General features: G+C 38.8%; 2 protein-coding genes across 10 annotated transcripts in view; one reads left to right on the top strand and one right to left on the bottom strand.

Moving 5' to 3' along the window:
- KPNA5 (karyopherin subunit alpha 5) overlaps positions 1–2653 on the bottom strand; it is a 43422-nt gene extending 40769 nt beyond the window's left edge. For 4 of the 5 annotated variants that reach the window (XM_049899742.1, XM_049899752.1, XM_049899723.1 and 1 more), the window contains exon 1: positions 2453–2653. In XM_049899742.1, coding sequence (XP_049755699.1) covers positions 2453–2627 — 175 coding nt within the window. In that variant the 5' untranslated portion in view covers positions 2628–2653. The remainder of the gene's footprint in view (positions 1–2452) is intronic. The other variant, XM_049899761.1, reaches the window with a different exon arrangement.
- Positions 2654–6765: 4112 nt separating this feature from the next.
- ZUP1 (zinc finger containing ubiquitin peptidase 1) overlaps positions 6766–19534 on the top strand; it is a 29407-nt gene continuing 16638 nt past the window's right edge. Inside the window, exons 1-5 of one of the 5 annotated variants that reach the window (XM_049899679.1) lie at positions 6780–6820; positions 7235–7388; positions 9196–9771; positions 13115–13225; positions 18738–18859. In XM_049899679.1, coding sequence (XP_049755636.1) covers positions 7235–7388; positions 9196–9771; positions 13115–13225; positions 18738–18859 — 963 coding nt within the window. In that variant the 5' untranslated portion in view covers positions 6780–6820. Of the gene's footprint in view, positions 7389–7428; positions 7656–9195; positions 9772–13114; positions 13226–18737; positions 18860–19534 lie in introns of those variants that run through there. The other 4 variants (XM_049899700.1, XM_049899670.1, XM_049899711.1 and 1 more) reach the window with 4 other exon arrangements.

Genomic DNA, 19534 nt, shown 5'->3' with positions numbered 1-19534 from the left:
CACATTTATAATTGACCAAAATCCCTCTGTAACACACCTAATGAATTTATTTCAGGAATATTGTGTGCACCTACAAATATTTATCATTAGAAACAGTTCAGTCTAACTTTAATAATAACAATGTCCAGCATTATTCTACTATTTCATATATAAAACACATGTCTCATACATAAGTATTCTGTTTCCTTAATAAGAGCTCTTAGAGCCTTCCAATGCCTATGGAAGGGAAGACTATAGATCAGAGCTCATTACAGAGCAAACTGAGTCTCAGCATTAATTGCTGAATTATGGTTAAGAAGTATAAAATATTTTAGCAAAACGAAATGTTCACAGAAGCTTTTAAAAGTATTTACCACTTAAGCATTCTGTAAGCCACTGGCCTCTAAACTTTTTGTTCATGTATACTTATACATGCAAAAAATATTTCAATATTCATCCTCAATGTTTATTTATTTACACGCATGTATTACTTGCCTAATATAGGACCTCATTATAAAATTCTCGAGAGTTAAAAAAAAAAAAGGAATGGCTTTTAAAACAAAAACAGAAGTTTCTGACATTTTCTTGTCACCTCTGCTTAGATCACCTGTTGCCTCCCTACACACATGCAGTCACTTCTGAAAGCACTAATCTAGGTAACTATAACCTTTCAATATAAATTTGTCAACCAAATAAAATCTAGCCCCAACAACTCATATATCATTTATTTTTCTTTTATAGCACTAACTTCTTGCTTCTTATTTAACACCTGCATCCTACAATTTCTTTAAAGGGGACCTAAAGAAGGAGTTTTTAAGGAAGGAGCAGGAGCCCTGATGACACAGTGGTTAAAGCATTTGGGTGGTAACTGAAAGGTCGGTGGTTCATATCCACCAGCCACTCCACAGGAGAAAGATGTGGCAGTCTGCTCCTGTAAAGATTAGGGCCTTGGAAACCCTATAAGACAGTTCTACTATGTCCTACAGGGCTGCTATGAGTTGGAATTGACTTGATGGCAATGGGCTTGGGTTTTTTGGTTTTAAGGAAGGAGTCCTTGGGTGGGGCAAACAGTTAACACGCTTAGCTGCTAAGCAAAAAGCTGGAGGTTTGAGTCCACACAGAGGCAGCTCAGAAGAAAGGCCTGGCAATCTACGTCTGAAAAATCTGCTACTGAAAACTCTATGGAACGCAGTTGTACACTGACACACATGTGTTCACCATGAGTCTACTGGATGGCAACTGGTTTGTTTACTTGTAACTGGTAAGTCTACCGACGGCGGCACTGGGTTTTTTGGGTAAGTCTAAGGAAAATAATCTTTTCCTTAACCAATGGAATTGCTTTGTTCACCGGTAAATAAATTTTAAAAACCTTATTTCAAAGGCTGCTGTCTCATAAGTCATTTTAAACATAATAAACACTATCCAGGCACTTTAAAGCCGCCCAATACAGGAATGTCTTATCAATCATTAGCTTATTTTTTACCCAGCTCTCTGAAAAGCAGTGTTGAGGTTGAGCAAACACTTGGAACCTGAAATTAGAGTTTTCATTTTCTAATATTAATAATTCAACTAATGGAATTTCTTATGCTAGTAAAGCCTCAGTTTTTATGGTTTTGGGGGTGTCGTTAGTAAAGTTATGAGATTGTACAAAGAGGCCCTGCAACCAAACAAGCAATACTTAAAGGTCTAAAGGACAGGGTTGTTACTTGTTTACCAAGAAAGCAAGCCATTTTCCTACAAAACATGAATCATAAATTACACTGGATGTTGTAATTAAGAGACATCAAGTCAGAAGCTTTTTTAAAACATATTCAAAAAGCCCGACCGTCAATGCCAGTGCCATATTCTTTCGACGTATCACTATGCGGTTTCACAGCTTTCAAATCCTGTTATTTTTCACGCATTATCCATGAAACAATATTAAGTTTTCATCTTGGAATGGGGCTGACAGACTATTCGAAGCTCGATGGAGTCGGACTGAGCATTTCGAGGCACCTGCATCCAAGTGAGGGAGGGCAGCTGGCAGAAGCCCCCAGGATGAACGCTACCTACCCCCTTTCCGGACACTGTGGAATTTTAATAAGCTGGACACAGACAATAGCTGGGTCCCAGGAGTGAATGACAACGTTTGACTATACTATCTACCGAGAAGTGGAACTACCGAAAAACGGAGATTGAACAGCGAGACGGGTGAGATCAGCTGCCTAATAGCTTCTTCCGATGGCCAGCCTGGCTGTCTGAGAGGATCTGGACCCCCTTTGCCCCCCGATCCGCCAAGGGAAAGGCCTGGCTGCCACGCCCCCCACGATCGCCGTCTCCCTCAGGCGAACCAGAGACAGACCCTGGCATGGCCTGGTCCTGAACCTTTCGCAAGTTAAAAGAGTAAATAAAAACAGTGACCCCAGGAACTAGCAGCTCCAAAAGGGGCCATACCCGAGGCCCACCCAACCTGGCCTGTGTCATTCCCACTTACCCATTAACGTGGTGCTATTTGGTACCCCGACTTCCCAGTCCCTGGAGGCGGCGTCTGCTGCTGGTAACAGGGGCTTGGCAATCCGCCCTTTGCGTGGAACGTAGCGACTAGGTTCGCAACTCAAAATGGCAGCCACCGGCGCCCCTTCCCCGGGACCCCGAAGCTCAGCGCCCATAAGCCCTTGCGCGTGGCGGCGGCGGCAGCGGCGACGGCCGCAACACCGATTAGCAGAGGGGCGGAGAGGAATGCGCTTCCCCAGCCTCGCCCACCGGAGGAGGAGCCGGTGCTTGCGCAGACCCCAGGATTTTAATCCCGGCTCAGTGGCTGCTGCGAGAGTTTGACCTCCTGGCTCTAGTCCTCTCTGTGCCGAAAGCGCGCTGTCATTCTCATTCATTCATTCGATCAAGCATTCATTCACCGTACATCATAGTGTTGATTCATTCTCATTCATTCATTCAATCAAGCATTCATTCACCTTACATCATAGTGTTGATTGAGGGCCTAGTCTATGCTAGCCCCAACAGTGAACAAAACGGTTAAAAATCCCAGCCTCACGGAGTTCACAGAGGCTCTTCTTCAGCTTCATTACCTTCTTCCTTTGTGTTCATTTGTTTCAAACTTTTCAGATTGGCGTTTATTTATCATTTTGGATTCTATAATATCTGTGAATATTTGACAAAAATGTGGTCACTAATATTTGAAATAACTCCAGATAAATTCGTACTGTAAATTATTATAACACACCTGTAATCTGTAATCCACCCTGGAGCTCAGCTCAGCAAACATTGAAAACAGGTTGGATTGTTTTCTAGATGCAATGCTAGGAGCAGAAGATATAAGAAAATTAATGCATGATTCCTGCCCTTAATAAGTTTACAATTTATTAGGGGGAAAACATGAAAACAATAGTTATAAAAAGTTTGCTATATTCAACCATTGAAAAACAAACAGGAGGGAAGGGATTGGTTAACTATGGGTATGGGTGGCTGAGAAGGGAAGCAAGGCCTGGCAAAGAAAACCCAGACAGAACTTTTGAAATATTAATAGCAGTTTATTTGACTCAATCACCTGAGAACCCACTGTCCTCCTTATTTCCCTACCTCTTCTTCCCTCCTAAAGAAGATTCCTGCTGTCTAGGTATAGCTTCCTCTCCAGATAGATGTTGCAGAGGCAGTGGTAATGGTGTTTCCCGGATCATTGCTCAGCAGGCTCTGGGACTGTGCTTTTCCTTTCCAGGGTAAAACTGGAAGAATAGTTTTGGTATCAGGATGTCAGCTTCGTTGGCTGTATAACATGCCAACCACAGTAATTTCAGTCCAAAATCTGCCATTTTATGGCATCCTTCTCAACTCTGCCTATCAAAATAGAAGTCACCTGTCAGTGGTCTCTTTACCCCATATGCTGTTGCCTCGAAGAAGTAGGGAGTTTATTCCCTCATTGGCATACTTACTCCATAGGCCATGGAAAAGGAAAGGGTTCCAACCCCTTTTGACTATTTTTTCTCACTTGGGCAGCTACATTTAAAAAATCAGAACATACTTATTCCTAGATCCTTTTGACCAGTGCAAAATCAAAATATGATTTACTTAATTATACTATGACTCCATAAACTAGGGGAAACTGAGGCAATAAGAAACGTATAAGTAAAATTCCTAGTCAGTACTAGTAGGAGAAGCAGGTGGAATACTAAGTAGCTTACTTCGGAGTCTGTGCACTTAACCACCACAATATTCTGAATGAATAACTTCTTATTAATGAGAACTTAATCAAGGCTCAAAAGTTAATAGTAGTGAGATGATCATATAACCTATTCTCTGAACCAGAATGTTTTTGAGAGGGAATGGGATACTATTAATAACTTTTCTGAAACAATAGGCAATAATTAGATTGTCCTGGGCAAAGTCGGACACATGGTCTTTTTTTTTTTTTTAATTATTAGATTTGGGAATTATTATTAAACTCTCCTTATTTCTGTAATAGGTCATAGGTCTGTTCCTGGAAAATGTACTGAGATTCAAAATATATCTCCAGGTGTTTGTTGGAGAACACTCTTCAGGAATTATAACTGCAAAGGTTGAGGGAAGCAGGATTCCACAAGAAGATAGATTGAGCTATGATGCAGTTGCACCAAAGTCCTCAGACAATCTTACAGGAAGCACTGGACCTGGGCTGGCCCTTCAGAATTGTCCCTATTGAAGCTAGCAGCTGGCATTTATATCCCTGATTCAAGCTGGTGTTAGAAATGGGTTATCCCTAGATCTGGGACCTAGTTTAGGATGAGGCAGCTTCCTTGAGCTGGAGGCAATTCCTAGACAGGAGCTTGGCCTGGAGCTCTCAGTAGTCAATCTTCCAACAGCTGGTAGATAAGAGCCCCAGTGTTGAAAAGAGATCTGAGCATTGTACTACAGCTTCCACCACACCTGCTTTTTCAGTTCTCTTGAGACAAAGAAAACACATGGCTTTCATTCAATTCATGCCTGCTCTTTCTCTTCCTTCTTACTTATCCCCACTTCTCTAAGTAACCCTTAAATATTGAATCCCTAGGCCTCTTGCTTTTCTATCTGCATTAGCTCCCTAGGCAATATAATTCACTCTTGTGTTTTTAAATGCCACCTACAAGCTGTTTTCTCTCAAATTCACATCTCCCACCTAGACTGCTCCTCTGACATCCAAACTCGTATATCCAATCTCTTTTTCAGTGACTGACAGGCATCTCAAACTTAATAAGCTAAAACAGAACTCTTGATCTTGCTCACCCCCTCCCAACCCCACTCTGTTCCTGTCTCAAGTTTCCCTACCTTTGTAATTATACACCATACAGCTAGAAGCTCAAGCTAAAAAACCTAGCAATCATCCATTATATTTCCCTTAACAATGCCCTCTGGCTTCTGGTTTTACCTCCCCAAATAGTTCTCATATATGTCTGGTCTACCTCTAGCGAAACCACTTCCAAGCTTCCATCACCTCTTCCATATATTATAGCAGTGTCCTAAGAGAGCTTCCTGTATCCACCCTGACTCCTCTACAATCAATACTCTGCCCAGAAGACAGAATAATTTAAAATTAAATTTTTATTTTTTTAAATCAAAGTAATACAGGTACATGGTTTAAAAAGTCCAATAATATTATAAAATCTGTAATAAAAATTAGCAGTTCTCTGAATTGCCACTCCTCGGAAAGAACAACTTTCGACTACATTTATAGTTCTAAATCATGTACTTAAACTACTATATCTTGGCTTTTTAAAAGATGCTAGACATTATTATTATCCTTCCAGGAAAGACGAAGATTTATCACTCTTACAACCACACTACCTCCCACCACACACACACACACAAGAACACACATGCTTCTTCATCTCACATCCTCATATAGTTCTATCAAAATTATTTTGGTTAAATCAATATTTGATGTTTATATAAGTAGTATTATATAGTGTTCAGAGCTGAGCCTCGTGGTATACTATACTTTTATTTTCTTGGTGTTGGTGAAGAATATTGAACAAACTAGGAACTGCCAGAAGAACTAACAAGTCTGTCTTGGAAGAAGTACAGCCAGAGTATTCGTTGGAAGTGAGAATGGGGGGACTTCATCTCACGTATTTTGGACATGTTATTAGTAGGGACCAGTCTCTGGAGAAGGACATCATGCTTGGTAAGGTACAGGGTCATTAAAAAAGGGGAACACACCCGGAAAGGGTTGGGTTTTTGTGTATTTTGATTACTGTTGCAGTCTCAGTTTCAAAGTAGAATGACATAAATACTCAATCATAAAAATAAGATACTTATGAACTTGTAACTTTGAGGAAAAGAACCTGCTTTAGTAATCCTTCATCTGCAGAGCTTAGTTTGGGGCTTGATAGTAGCATTATAAGACTTATTAATACTAGAATGGAGTGCACAAAGGATTAAGTGCTCAAGTACTAGCCGAAAGGTTGTGGGTTGGAACCCACGCAGAGGTGCCTGGAAAGACAGGCTTGGCATATGCTTCTAAAAGGTCACAGCCTTACAAACCATATGGAGCAGTTCTACCTTGCACACATGGGATAGACATGAGTTGAAATTTACTCCACATCAACTAACCAAGTCAACGGAGTTTTAGTCCGCCAAGCCCTGGACAATGGGCATTGTAGACGCGTGTATGCCCTAGTACCTGTTCTTGGAATTCATTCAGCTCACGTTTTAAAGACTTGAGTCTAGTTCCCTTCTGGTCATCAAAAGTGGAAAATTACGGTGTATGCGACTGAGGCAAAAATGACTACAACCCCCAGAATGCATTACAGCCCAGACCGGCTTGGAACTGTGCATGCTGGGATTCCTTCCCTTCCGGGGGACCGAGGAAGAGCGATTTTGAATGTGATTCAGGAGAGTAGGTTTTCTGGATCCGTTGATGCTTTACTTGGTTAACTGTGAATCTCCGGGTATTGCGAAGTACTGGCCTCAGCTGTCAGGCCAGGAGGGGTACTAAATACTGTGCTTGCACTCCTCTCTCGGTGGGGGTGGAGGCGGGTAGCTGCGGGACCCGAAGAGTAAGGCAAGCGGAGCGCCCTGTGTTGGCGGTATTTCCCGGCCGGTAGGATCTGGTGGTCCCAGCCCTTTGATCCTGTTAGCTTCTGGGCTGGCTTCATGTTCCAGCTTAGGACTTGAAGCGGGACTTTAGGCAGATTCGGCCTTGCGGCATTCCCGCCCTTAAGACATTCCAGCCCTTTCGGCCTCGCAGTCTCGTACACCCTCCGGCACCTGCCATGGGCCTCTTTACATCTCTCACCCACTTTTGACGCAGATGTTTGGGAGTCCAAGTGTTTTCTTCACTGTCTGGCCGTGTCGCAACCAGCAGAAGAGAAGAAAGCCTCTGGGTGTGACGTTCTTTCTACTAGAGGCTTGGAAGAACTTCCTTCTAAAATCAGACTTTCGCTTCTCTGAAGAGAGTAAAAAAAGTAAGGACAATGTAGGGAGGTCTCATAAAGCTGCATTTACTTAATTGAAGAGACTAATTTTTTTTCGGTGTTTTTTGTTTCTTTGTTTAATCTTACCTGAACGATGAACGATGATGTTTAGTGGAAAGATAGTGGCGGTGGTTGCTTATTAAAAATTGTTCTTAGCTAAATGACTTTATGTTGGTAGCCAGTACTTTCTTAATCCATAAAATCTAAAAGTGCTTGCTGATCTAGTATAACTCATTTTACAGACCCTACTTCAAAGAGGTGAGGTTTTTTTCTAAAATTACTAAATCTGAGATTATGACTCAAATCAGCATGCTCTACCATGCTACTTTTATTCTTTAGGTTGAGCATACAGGCTCTGGAGCCTGACTGGGTTAACATTTTGGCTTCCATGATTTCTAGCTGTGGTGACCTCTCTGAGCCAGGGTTTTGTCACGTGTGGAATGATGTTGTTAGTTGCCTTGGAATCAGCTTCTACTTATGGGACATTATGTATTAACAGAAGGAAACGTTGCCCAGTCCTGCACCATCCTCATGATCTTTGATATGTTTGAGCCTATTGTTGTGGTTCTTATGTCAGTCCATGCCATCGAGGGTTTTCCCCTAGTTTTAGCTGACCCTCTAGTTTACCAAACATGATGTCCTTTTGTAGGGATTGGTCAAGCTCTTTAAGTGTTGTTAGGTGTCAACCAGTTGGTTCTGACTCATAGTGACTGTATGTACAACAGAACGAAACACAGTCCGGCCCTGCACCATCCTAATAATCGTTGGCTATGTTTGAGCTCGTTGTCGCAGCTGCAGTGTCAGTCCATCTTGTTAAGGGTCTTCCTCTTTTCCGATGACCTTGCCAAGCATGATGTCCTTCTCCAGGGACTGATCCTTCCCGATAACATGTCCAAAGTACGTGAGACAAGTCTCACCATCCTTGCTTCTAAAGAGCATTCTGGCTGTACTTCCTCCAAGACAGACTTGTTCAAGGTGTAACCCATACTGAAGGGTATAGTCTTTGATCTTCATCAGTAAGGGCTTCAAGTCCTCCTCACTTTTAGCAAGTAGGGTCGTGTCATTTGATTATCTTGGGTTTTTAATGAGTCTTCCTCAAATCTTTATGCCCCATTCTTCATATAGTCCAGCTTCTCAGATTATTTTTAAGATATGTTTACTTATATTCTCTATTATCAACTGTAAGTGTCTGTATTTAGATATATCAATTGATAAATAAGTTTCTTTTCTACGTTTTCTCTAACCTGACTTATGTGGGCAGTTTTTTAAATGTTGTTTTTCTCTACTTTAGGCCAGCACGCTTTTTGAAATATTTTATTGTAGATTATTTATTTCAGTTTGCATTATTATTACCTTTGTTTTATTGAAACAGTAAACTTAAAATACAGCAGTGAAATTTTGGTTGAGACTTGTAGATAAGTTATATATTTGACAAATACCGAGTATATAGAAAATTAAAACCAAAAACCAAACTCAGTACCATTGAGTCAATTCTGACTCAGTGACCCTGTAGGACAGAGTATAACTGCCCCATAGCATTTCCAAGGCTGTAAATCTTTAAGGAAGCAGACTCCCACATCTTTCTTCTGCTGAGTGGCTGGTGGGTTCAAACTACCGACCTTCCGGTCAGCAGCCAAGCACTTAACCATTGTATCACCAGGGTTCCTTATATGGAAAATTACTTCATCAAAATAATCCAATGTTAAACACTAAGAATCATTGTCCCAAATTATAAGATGTATCTTATTTTTTTCAACTCATACTTTTAAACTTAGAATAATACTGTGTTCTTTTACAGCTACCCGTGGTACCATGTTTTCCTGTGATATTTGTGGTGAAACAGTAGCCTCAGAACCAGACATGAAGACTCACCTTCTAATTGTCCATATGGAAAATCAAGTTATCTGCCCATTTTGCAAATTGTCAGGTGTGAATTATGATGAAATGTGTTTTCATATTGAAAGTGCTCATTTTGAGCAGAATGAACTGGAAAGAAACCTTGAGAGGATCAATTCAGTGCAGTATGAAACTTCAGATAACAAAAAGGACAGTACTCCACAGCGTAGAACAGAAGTTAATTCAAGTCTTCATTCAGCTTGTGCATCTAATCATCCAAAAAGTTCAGCTCAAAGCCTGCCTAAAGATAGTACTTTGAAACACAAAGCCTTTTATTCAGAGAACTCAACTGAATCTAGAAAATTCCTGAAAAGTAGGGAAAAACAATTTGACCTAGCCGAAATAAAAGGATCAATTTATGAAACAATGTATAGTCCTCCTGAATGTCCATTCTGTGGGAAAATAGAAGTTTGTAGTCAAGATATGGAAACTCATGTGAAAACGAAGCATGCCAATCTTTTAGACACTCCTTTAGAAGGTAAAGTATTTTATATTATAAATAATGGTAGTCTCAGTTTAATAGTTGGTATTGTAAAAGTTGGTTTGTAAATCAGATTACTACAAATGTTTTAGAATTTAGTCTACGTATATAAAATTGTTCATCTGCCATTATTGTGATATAAAAATTGAGTAATTGAAAAAATTTTTGCTGCAGTAAAATGTTTCAGCTACGTTGAGAGTAGGTTTGGAATCTTTCTATGGAGAAATATACCCAAGAATCCAGTTTCCAGGGGCGTGCTCTTTCATTTACCACAAACCTGTTAGTACCTGAACAGCCCCTACTCTGGCTTTTTGTTATTGATTTCTAGTTTGATTCCATTATGATCAGAAAACACATTGTGTATGATTTCATTTCTTTTAAATTTGTTGAGATTTATTTTATGGCAGAAGATACGATCTATCTTGGTACATGTTCTATGGACACTTTAGAAAAAAAGTGTATTCTGTTGTTGGATAGTGTTCTATATGACGTCGTGTTTGATTGTGTTGTTCAGATCTTCTATATCTTTGCTGATTTCTTCTCTAGTAGTTCTGTCAGTTTCTGAGAGGGGGTTGTTGGATCCCCAGTTATAATTATGGATTTGTCTATTTCTCCATTTCAGTTTTGCCTGTTTTGCTTCATGTGTTTTGAGGCTGTATTGTTGAGTGTAGTCCCTGGATGCTACAAATGTGCTCTGCTTCTGAAAAAAGGTTGGAAGTTCTAGTCTACTCAGAGGTGCCTCAGAAATAAGGTCTTGTGATCTACTTCTGAAAAACCAGCCTTTGAAAACCCTATGGAACACAGTTCTGCTCTGACGCGTGGGGTTGCCATGAGTTGGAGTTGACTTGATGGCAACTGTTTTTTGTTTTTTTTTTTTAATTGTTGGGTGTGTGCACATTTATATTAATATAACCACTCCTACTTATAAAAATTTATGTTTGCATGGTGTATCTTTTTCCATCTTTTTACTTTCAACCCACCTATGTTGTTGAATTTGAAGTGAGTTTCTTGTAACTGGGTCATGGTATTTTTTAACCCACTCTGCCAATCTCTGTTTTATGATTGGTATGTATACACCATTTGCATTTATGTAATTATCGATACGTTAGCTTTTAAGCCTACCATTTTATCATTTGTTTTCTTTGGTTTCCTTTGGTTGTCATTCCTCTGTTCGCCCCTGCCGCCCTTGCCTTTCCTTGCCTGCTAGAACATTTTTTAGGATTCCATCTCAATTTATGCTTCTGAGTATATCTCTTTGTATAGTTTTATAGTGGTTGCTTTGTGTGTGTAGTTTTATGTGTGTGCGTGTATGACTTATCACAATCTACTGGTATCAACATTTTACCATTTTGAATGAATAGTGAAAACCTCACTTTCATTTACCTTCTCCATTTTTAAATACCATTGTCTTGAGTACCAGATGGTGTTAAAATTTTTGTTTCGATCAAATATGATTTATAAAACTTGATGTGGAAAAAGTCTGTTTTACGTACCCATATTTTTGTTCTTCCTTTTGTTCCGTCATCCTTGCTAATGCTCCAAAATTCTTCCTTTTGTTTCATTTTTGTTTAAAGACCTTCTTTAGTCAATCTTCAATGGGAGGTCAGACAGTAACAGATCCTTCTAGTTGTTCTTTGTCTGCAAGTGAATAGTTTCACCGGATACAGAATAAGCAGTTGACAGTTATTTTCTTTCAACATTTGAAAAATTTTGTTCCGGTTCCTTCTGGCCTCCAGGGTTTCAGATGAGAAATTCCCTGACATTTGAATTGGTGTTCCCCATATTTTTTTTTTTTTTATATATAATACTTGTTTCTCTCTGGCTGCTTTCAAAAACTTTTTTGTTTTATTTTTAGTTTTCAGAAGTTTAGTTAAGAATATTTCTTGGGTTTATCCTATTTGGGGCTCGCTCATCTTCTTCGAGGTCTACAGTTTTGTGTCTTTCATCAGATTTTGGAAGGTTCAGCCGTTATTTCTTCAGATACTCTTTCAGCCCTGCTGTGTTTCTCCTCTTTTTTTTCTGGGATTCTGATGACGGGAATGGTCGGTGCTTGAGGCTCTGTTCAAAAAAATTTTTTTCAGTCAGTTAAAAAAGAAGTTGATTTTCTCTCTTTTGTTCAAATTGGGTGAATTCTTTTATTTGCCCTTTGTCATCTATCCAGTGAGATTTAAAAAAAAATTTTATTGTGTTTTTTTATTTCTATAATTTTAATTTCATTGTTTTTTATAACTTCTTTTTTTATTTTTTGCTTAGATTCTCTATTTTTTTTTTCATTTGTTTCAGGAGAATTTGTAATTGATTGTTCATGCATTTTTTATGTTGGCTGCTTTAAAATCCTTGTCAGATAATTCTCATGTATGCTTCATCCTAGTATTGACATCAGTTAATTGTCTTTTCTCCTTCAAGTTATAATTCTCTTGGCTTTTCATATGGTGGGTGATTTTTTACTGTGTCCTGGTTATTTTAATATTAGGAGACTGTGGGTCCTATTTAAATCTTTTATTTTAGGAGGCAGTCATCCTATTTAGATTTAGCATGCAGGTCCTGGCCTACGTTGTGTGCTGTAGTTACTATGACAATTTTCAGATCCACAAAAACAAAGAGGCATTTTGACAGTGACTAGGTTCCTCCTCCTGGTTCCTCTTACCCCGGTATCTCCCAGTGGGAAAGGAGATTTTCAGCCCCGTGGAGGCTTTCTTGTATAGGCACTTGTTATAGCTGTTCATTTTCCACTTCCAAGCCAAGCCTTACATGTGTGGATTATTCAGTGCTTTTGCTCTGTGTATATGCACAATTCTGGGTCCCTCTTTGGTGCTCAATATAGGGAAGGTCTTGGTCTTAAGAGATACTGCTGCATCTGTCCTGGGCAAGCTGCAATTTTCTGTCTGCAGTGCTGGTTGATGCAGCTTTTAGATCTCCTGTTCTCAGATGAAGAGTATGATCCCCATTCCCAGCTTATGCTGGATGCTTGAGTTCAGTACCTTACAGTCAGTTTGGTGGGTGATGAGACTTTAGCCCCCAAAACCCATAGCTGGACTGGCCCCTACTTATCACTTTGATTTACCTTTGTACTTTTTTCTTTTGTTCTTGATTACACATCTGATGTTTACTGTTAATATTTCCTTTTATTTATAAGTGTTGGAGTAGTAAGAGAGGTTTATGTTTATGTTCAGTTTCCTATCTTGACCCTAAAAGTAGAAAAAAGCTTTTAAATCCAATTATAAAGAGCTTTTACTTGCATAATGAAGTTAGTGGGTAGTAGACAGTCTTTGACATGGGAGACAGGGTGAAAAATCTAAGATTCAAAAATAAAGCCAGCTGATTTATGTCTCTAATACAGACCGTGATCAACCACTCTATGACTGTCCTATGTGTGGGCTCGTCTGTACAAATTACCATATTCTCCAGGAACATGTTAACTTGCATTTGGAAGAAAGCAGCTTTGGACGAGGTATGTTTATATGTTTAAAGATTAGAATGTCATGATTTAATATCCATGTCCTAGGACACATATATAACTTTTAGATTAGTGATGTAGAAGAAAAAATCATACAGATTAAAAACCTATGTCCCTTTAAATAATTCTTATCTAGCTGCACCTTTTTTTTTTAATTTTGTTGTTGTTGTCGTTGAGAATATACACAGCAAAACAACCGTTTCCACGTGTACAGTTCAGTGACATTGATTACAGTCTTTGAGTTGTACCGCCATTCTCACCCTCCTTTTCTGAGTTGTTCCTCCCCCATTAACATAAAGTCACTTCCCCCTAAGGTTCGTATCTCATCTTTCCAGTTGTTGTTGTCACTTTGATCCCATATAGATAATCCTTCAAAGAATATAATGCTCAAGGTAGACACTTTTTAGTAGTTAAGCTAAGCTATTGTTTGGTTTTAAGAAGACTTCAGGAGATACTTTTGGATTAGGATTTAAGGGTTATCTCAGGGCAGTAGTTTCAGGGGTTTCTCCAGCCTCTATAGCCTCAGAAAGTCTGGAGTCCATGAGAATTTGAAATTCTGTTCTACATTTTCTCCCTTTTCATCAGGATTCTTCTATAGAATCTTTGATCAAAATGTTCAGTAATGGTAGCTGGACAGCATCCAGTTCTTCTAGGCTCATGACAAAGGAGGCAGTTATTCATGAAGGCATTTAGCCACACATTCCATATCCTCCTCCTATTCCTGACTTTCCTTCTTCCTGTCTTGATTCAGACAAATAGAGATCAATTGTCTTGCCTTGGATTGTTACTTGCATAGCTTCAACTTTTTCTTAGAAGTTGTTTCATAGAAAAATTGTAAAGGATGAACCACTGTGACCTGAACTAGGGCTATGCATTCAGGGTTTTTCTCCAGAACACCAGTATCTAGAGGGTACAGATTTTTAATACAATGATTTTTAAATAATATACAATTAAAAAAAAATCTTTTTTATTTACAAGTTGAGATCACACCCTCAGCAGCTAGCAGAAATTAGCATCTAGCCAGCAATAATTGGTATTGAAATAGGATGCTGCCATATGACACATATCATTTTTTTGAAAGTGTAAACTATATGATTTAAAAGTATTTCAGGTGCATTTCCAGCTGCTTGCCTCAGGTTCTTAAACTACCACTTGTTAGTTTTATAGTGACTTTATGAAGTTTTTCTTTGTATTCTATCTTTTTCGTGTTGTTGTTAGGTACTGTCAAGTTGGTTCCGACTCTTAGTGATCTTACATAAAAATAATGAAATGCTGCCCTGTCCTGCGCCATCTTCACAGTCGTTGCTAGGTTTGAGCTCTTATTGCAGCCACCGTGTCGATCCATTTCATTGGTGGTCTTTCTCTTTTTTGCTGACCCTCTACTATGCCAAGCATGATGTCCTCCAGGGACTCATAATACGTCCAAAGTACGTGAGACAAAGTCTAGCCATTCTTGCATCTAAAGAGCATTCTGGCTGTACTTCATCCAATACAGATTTGATCATTCTTCTGACAGACCATGGTATGTATATTCAGTATTCTTTGTCAATGCAGTGATTCAAAGGCATCAATTCTTCTTCAGTCTTCCTTACTCATTGTCCAGCTCTCATGTGCATATGAGGTGTCCAAAACCACCGTGGCTTGAGATAGGGCACCTTCGTCCTTAAAGTGACATCTTCGCTTTTTAGCACTTTGAAGAGGTCTTTTGCAGCAGATTTGCCCAATGCAATGCATTGTCTGATTTCTCAACTCCTGATTCTGTGGGCGTTGATTATGGATCCAAGTAAAATGAAATTCTGGACAACTTCAGTATTTTCTCAGTTTGTCATTATGTTGCTTATTGGTCCCGTTGTGAAGATTTTTGTTTTCTTAGTGTTGAAGTGTAACCCATACTGAAGGCTGTAGTCTTTGATCTTCATCAGTAAGTGCTTCAAGTTCTCTTCACTTTCAGAAAGCAAGGTTGTGCATTTGCATATCACATGTTGTTAAATGAGTCTTCTACCAATCCTGATGCCACGTTCTTCATGATACAGCCCAGCTTCTTGGATTATTTACTCAGCATACAGATTGAGTGTGGGGAAAGGATACAACCCTGACACATACTCTTCCTGATTTTCAACCACTCAGTATCCCCTTATTCTGTTCAAACAGCTGCTTCTTGGCCTATGTACAAATTCTGCATGAGCACAATGAAGTGTTCTGGAATTCCCACTCATTCAAGAATTTCCACATTCTGTTGAATCCTCTTTCTTTGGAATAGGCGTAAATATGGATCTCTTCCAATAGTTTGGCCAGGTAGCTGTCTTCCAAATTTCTTGGCATAGATGAGTGAGCACTTCCAGCATTGTATCTGTTTGTTGAAACATTTCAATAGTGTTCCTTCAATTCCTGTACCCTTGTTTTTCACCAGCGCCTTCAGTGTAGCTTGGACTGCTTCCTTCAGTACCATCTGTTCTTGATCATATGCTACCTCCTGAAATGGTTGAACGTTGACCATTTTTTTTGGTACAGTTACTGTATATTCCTTTCATCTTCTTTTGATGCTTCCTGCATTGTTCTATATTTTGCCTATAGAACCCTTCACTACTGCAACTTGAGGCTTGAAATTTTTCTTCAGTTTTTTCAGCTTGGGAAGTGCAGAGCGTATTCTTTTCTTTTGGTTTTCTAACTCTAGGTCTTTGCACATTTCATTATAATACTTTATTTTGTCTTCTGGAGCCACCCTTGAAATCTGTTCAGCTCTTTTACTTCATTATTTCTTCCATACACTTTAGCTACTGTACATTCAAGATCAAATTTCAGAATCTCTTCTGACATCCATTGTGGTCTTTTCTTTCTTTCCTGTCTTTTTAATTAATTTTTGCTTTTTTCATGTACAGTGTCCTTGATGTCTTCCCACAACCTGTCTGGTCTTTGGTCTTCAGTGTTTAATGTGTCCAATCTATCCTTTAGGAGTTCTCAAAATTTCAGGTGGAGGTACTGAAGGTTGTCCTTTGGCTCTTGTAGACTTATTTTAATATTCTTCAGCTTCAACTTGAACTTGCTATGAGCAATTGATAGTCTTTTCTGCAGTCAGCTCCTTGCCTTGTTCTGACAAATGATATTGAGTTTCTGTCTTGTCTCTTTCCACAGATGTAGTTGATTCGATCCCTGTGTTTTCCATCTGTTGAGCTCGACATGTATAGTTGCCGTTTATGTTGTTGAAAAAAGGTATTTGCAGTGAATAAGTTATTGGTCTTGCAAAATTGTATCATGTGATCTCCAGCATCCTTTCTATCATCAAGGCTATATTTTCTAACTACTGATCTTTCTTGTTTCCAACTTTCACATTCCAATCATGTGTAATTATCAATGCATCTTGATTACATATTTGATCAATTTCAGATTGCAGAAGTTGATAAAAATCTTCAATTTCTTTGGCATTAGTAGTTGGTTTATAATTTGAATAATGGTTGTATTAACTGGTATTCTTTGTGGGTGTATGGATATTATCCTGTAACTCAGAGTTGTACTTCAGGATAGATCTTGAAATTTTTTTTTAATGATGAATATGATGCCATTCCTCTTCAATTTGTCATTCCCGGCATAGTAGACCATAAGATTGTCTGATTCAGAATGGCCAGTACAGTCCATTTCAGCTTACTCATGCCTAGGATATCTATCTCCAAGCATTCCATTTCATTTTTGACAACTTCCAATTTTACTGGATTCACATGTCATACATTCCATGTTCTGTTTGTTAATGGACGGTTGTAGCTATGTCTTCTTATTTTTAGTCATGCCACATCAACAAATAAAGCTTTTGAAATCTTTACTCCATTTGTGTCATTAAGGTTGACCCTACTTTGAGGAGGCAAGTGTTTCCCAGTTATATTTTGAGTGCCTTCAAACTTGAGGGGCTCACCTTCAAGCATTATGTCATACAGTATTCCATTGCTATTCATAAGGTTTTTCCAGGCCAGTTTTTTCGGAATTAGACTGCCAGGTTCTTCGTAGCCTGTCTTAGCCCAAAAGCTCCCCTGAAACCTGTCTACCATTTGTGTCGCTGCTGGTACTTGAAATACCAGTGGCTTAGCTTCCGGCATCACAGCAACTTGCAAGTGACCACGGTCCAACAAACTGTCAGACAGGTGGTGAATCTTTTTAATAGTGCCATTAAATAAGGACTCATTAAGGTCACTTAAAAGTAGAAAGATCATGTATAAATTTCTTAATCCCTCTGAAGCAAAATGTAGACTCTAAAAGAAACTGATTGCTTTCTACGTGGTTTCATTTTCCTAAGGAACATAGCTATCTCCTGTTGATGCAGGGCTCTTTAGTGTCCAATATCAATGATCCTATTACCAGTTTCGGAAACCCTGGTGGTGTAATGGTTAAGAGCTACAGCTGCTAACCAGAAGGTCGACAGTTAGAATGCACCAGGTGCTCCTTGGAAACTCTGTGGGGGCAGTTCTACTCATCCCATAGGGTCACTACGAGTCAGAATCAACTTGATAGTAATGGGTTTGGTTTGGTTTATTCCAGTGTCAATGATCTTCATGTACACTGTTACCTGCTTACTCACCCTAACCCCACAATGAGAATTCCTGGAGCAAAGATAGAGCAGTCCTCTATTCTGGTAGTTCCCTACTAACTACTACTCCACCTAATGTGACATCTTTCTTTGGACAAGATAACTAGAGAAGACTATGGGAGAATAAACCTTTCGAAGTTGAATGTCTGATAGTTCTTACTCTTGTTTACAATAGACCTTGTATGGTACATTTCTTATTCTGTAAGCCTGTAGTGGGTAATGAGAGAAAGTTATGGTCTGAGTAAGCCACTGTACGTAGTCTCAGAAGTGCACTGAAAATTAGTGTGAATTGAATATTCCCAGGAATAGAAGGGGGGACCAAGTAGGAAGACGTAGCAGAGACTTAAGGGGTTTGAAAATAAAGAAATACATAATACATAATTAAAACATCAAGTTGGGAGGTCAAAAGACATGATGTTAGCTAGAAGCCACTGACTAATGGATCTACAGGACTCTGGATAGAGGAAGCAGGGAAAGATGTTACAAAGTACTGTTTGTTTGGAGCCAGGCTATAATTAAGTTATGATCTAACACCTGTACTTTACAAATGTATATTTTATGCTCTTTATTTCTTTTTCCCTCCTCTTAGTATTTCTTTAAAATGAAAGTCTGCCTTCATTGTATTAAGGAGCACTGATGAAGAATATTACTTAACCTCTCTAAGCCCTGGCTTCCTTATGAGATAATTAATGAACAGCGCTTGTCACAGCTTAAACACTCAGTGGATATTAGTTGTTATTTGAATGGAGGCTATTCCCTTAGAGAAGTAGTTCTAAGTTTTGCTGAATTTGTACTTAGTGGTTTCATGACATAAGAGTTGTGAATAAATGCCAAAATAATAGCCTTTACTCTATTTTAAAAATATGTATTAATTGGTAAGTAAGCTTTGATTGCAGCAGTTACTTTATTCTAAACATTAAAAATATCTAATAGATATGGATAGAGCCCAGTGTTCCAGGGATCTAGAATTGGCTCACCAGCTTCAACAGGAAGAAGACAGAAAGAGGAGATCTGAAGAATCAAGACAAGAATTGGAAGAATTTCAGAAGCTGCAGGTACAAAGTTGAATAGCAACTATAATATTTTTGTTTGGTAGAGTTCTTGTTTTTTAAACATGCTTTCAAAACTTCAGTCTGTTGTTTTTTTGTCCTTATCATTCAAAATTTCTTTTACATATATATTCTATAATTCTTAACAGCCAACACTTGTAAGTACTCAAGTCTGATCAGATACTGATGTAAGCACTTCATTTATAGCATCTTAAAATCCTTCCAACAACTGGTAATGAGTAAGTCACTGGTAATGAGTAAGGGTCTGAGTAAGTCACTGTACATAGCCTCAGAAGTGCACTGAAAATTAGTTGTGAATTGAATATCCCCAAGAATAGAAGGGGGAACCAAGTAGGAAGTTAAAGAAGTTATTTTAACCCATTTTTTACAGATGAAGAAATGGAGACAAAAACTGGTTAAGTAAATTGCTCAGGGTCAGGCAGCTATTAAGTGGTAAAGCCTGAGCTTAAACCCATGTAAGTTGATGAGGCAAATGAGGAAACCAAGACTCAGACCTTAAGTGTTTGTACAGATACTTAAACAAGAAACCTATACTTAGAATTAACATATCCCATTTAAGTCTTACAGAATCTTGAAGATGTCAATTTCAGGCATTTAGAAAGAACTCTTTAATGGAAAATGCTTTTTGATGGTATCTGAGATTTCAGTTATCTTAAGTGG

Source organism: Elephas maximus, chromosome 1 (genome assembly GCF_024166365.1).
Source record: "Elephas maximus indicus isolate mEleMax1 chromosome 1, mEleMax1 primary haplotype, whole genome shotgun sequence".
In the NCBI taxonomy this organism is placed as follows: Eukaryota; Metazoa; Chordata; class Mammalia; order Proboscidea; family Elephantidae; genus Elephas; species Elephas maximus.
This window is presented reverse-complemented; position numbering and strand designations above follow the sequence as displayed.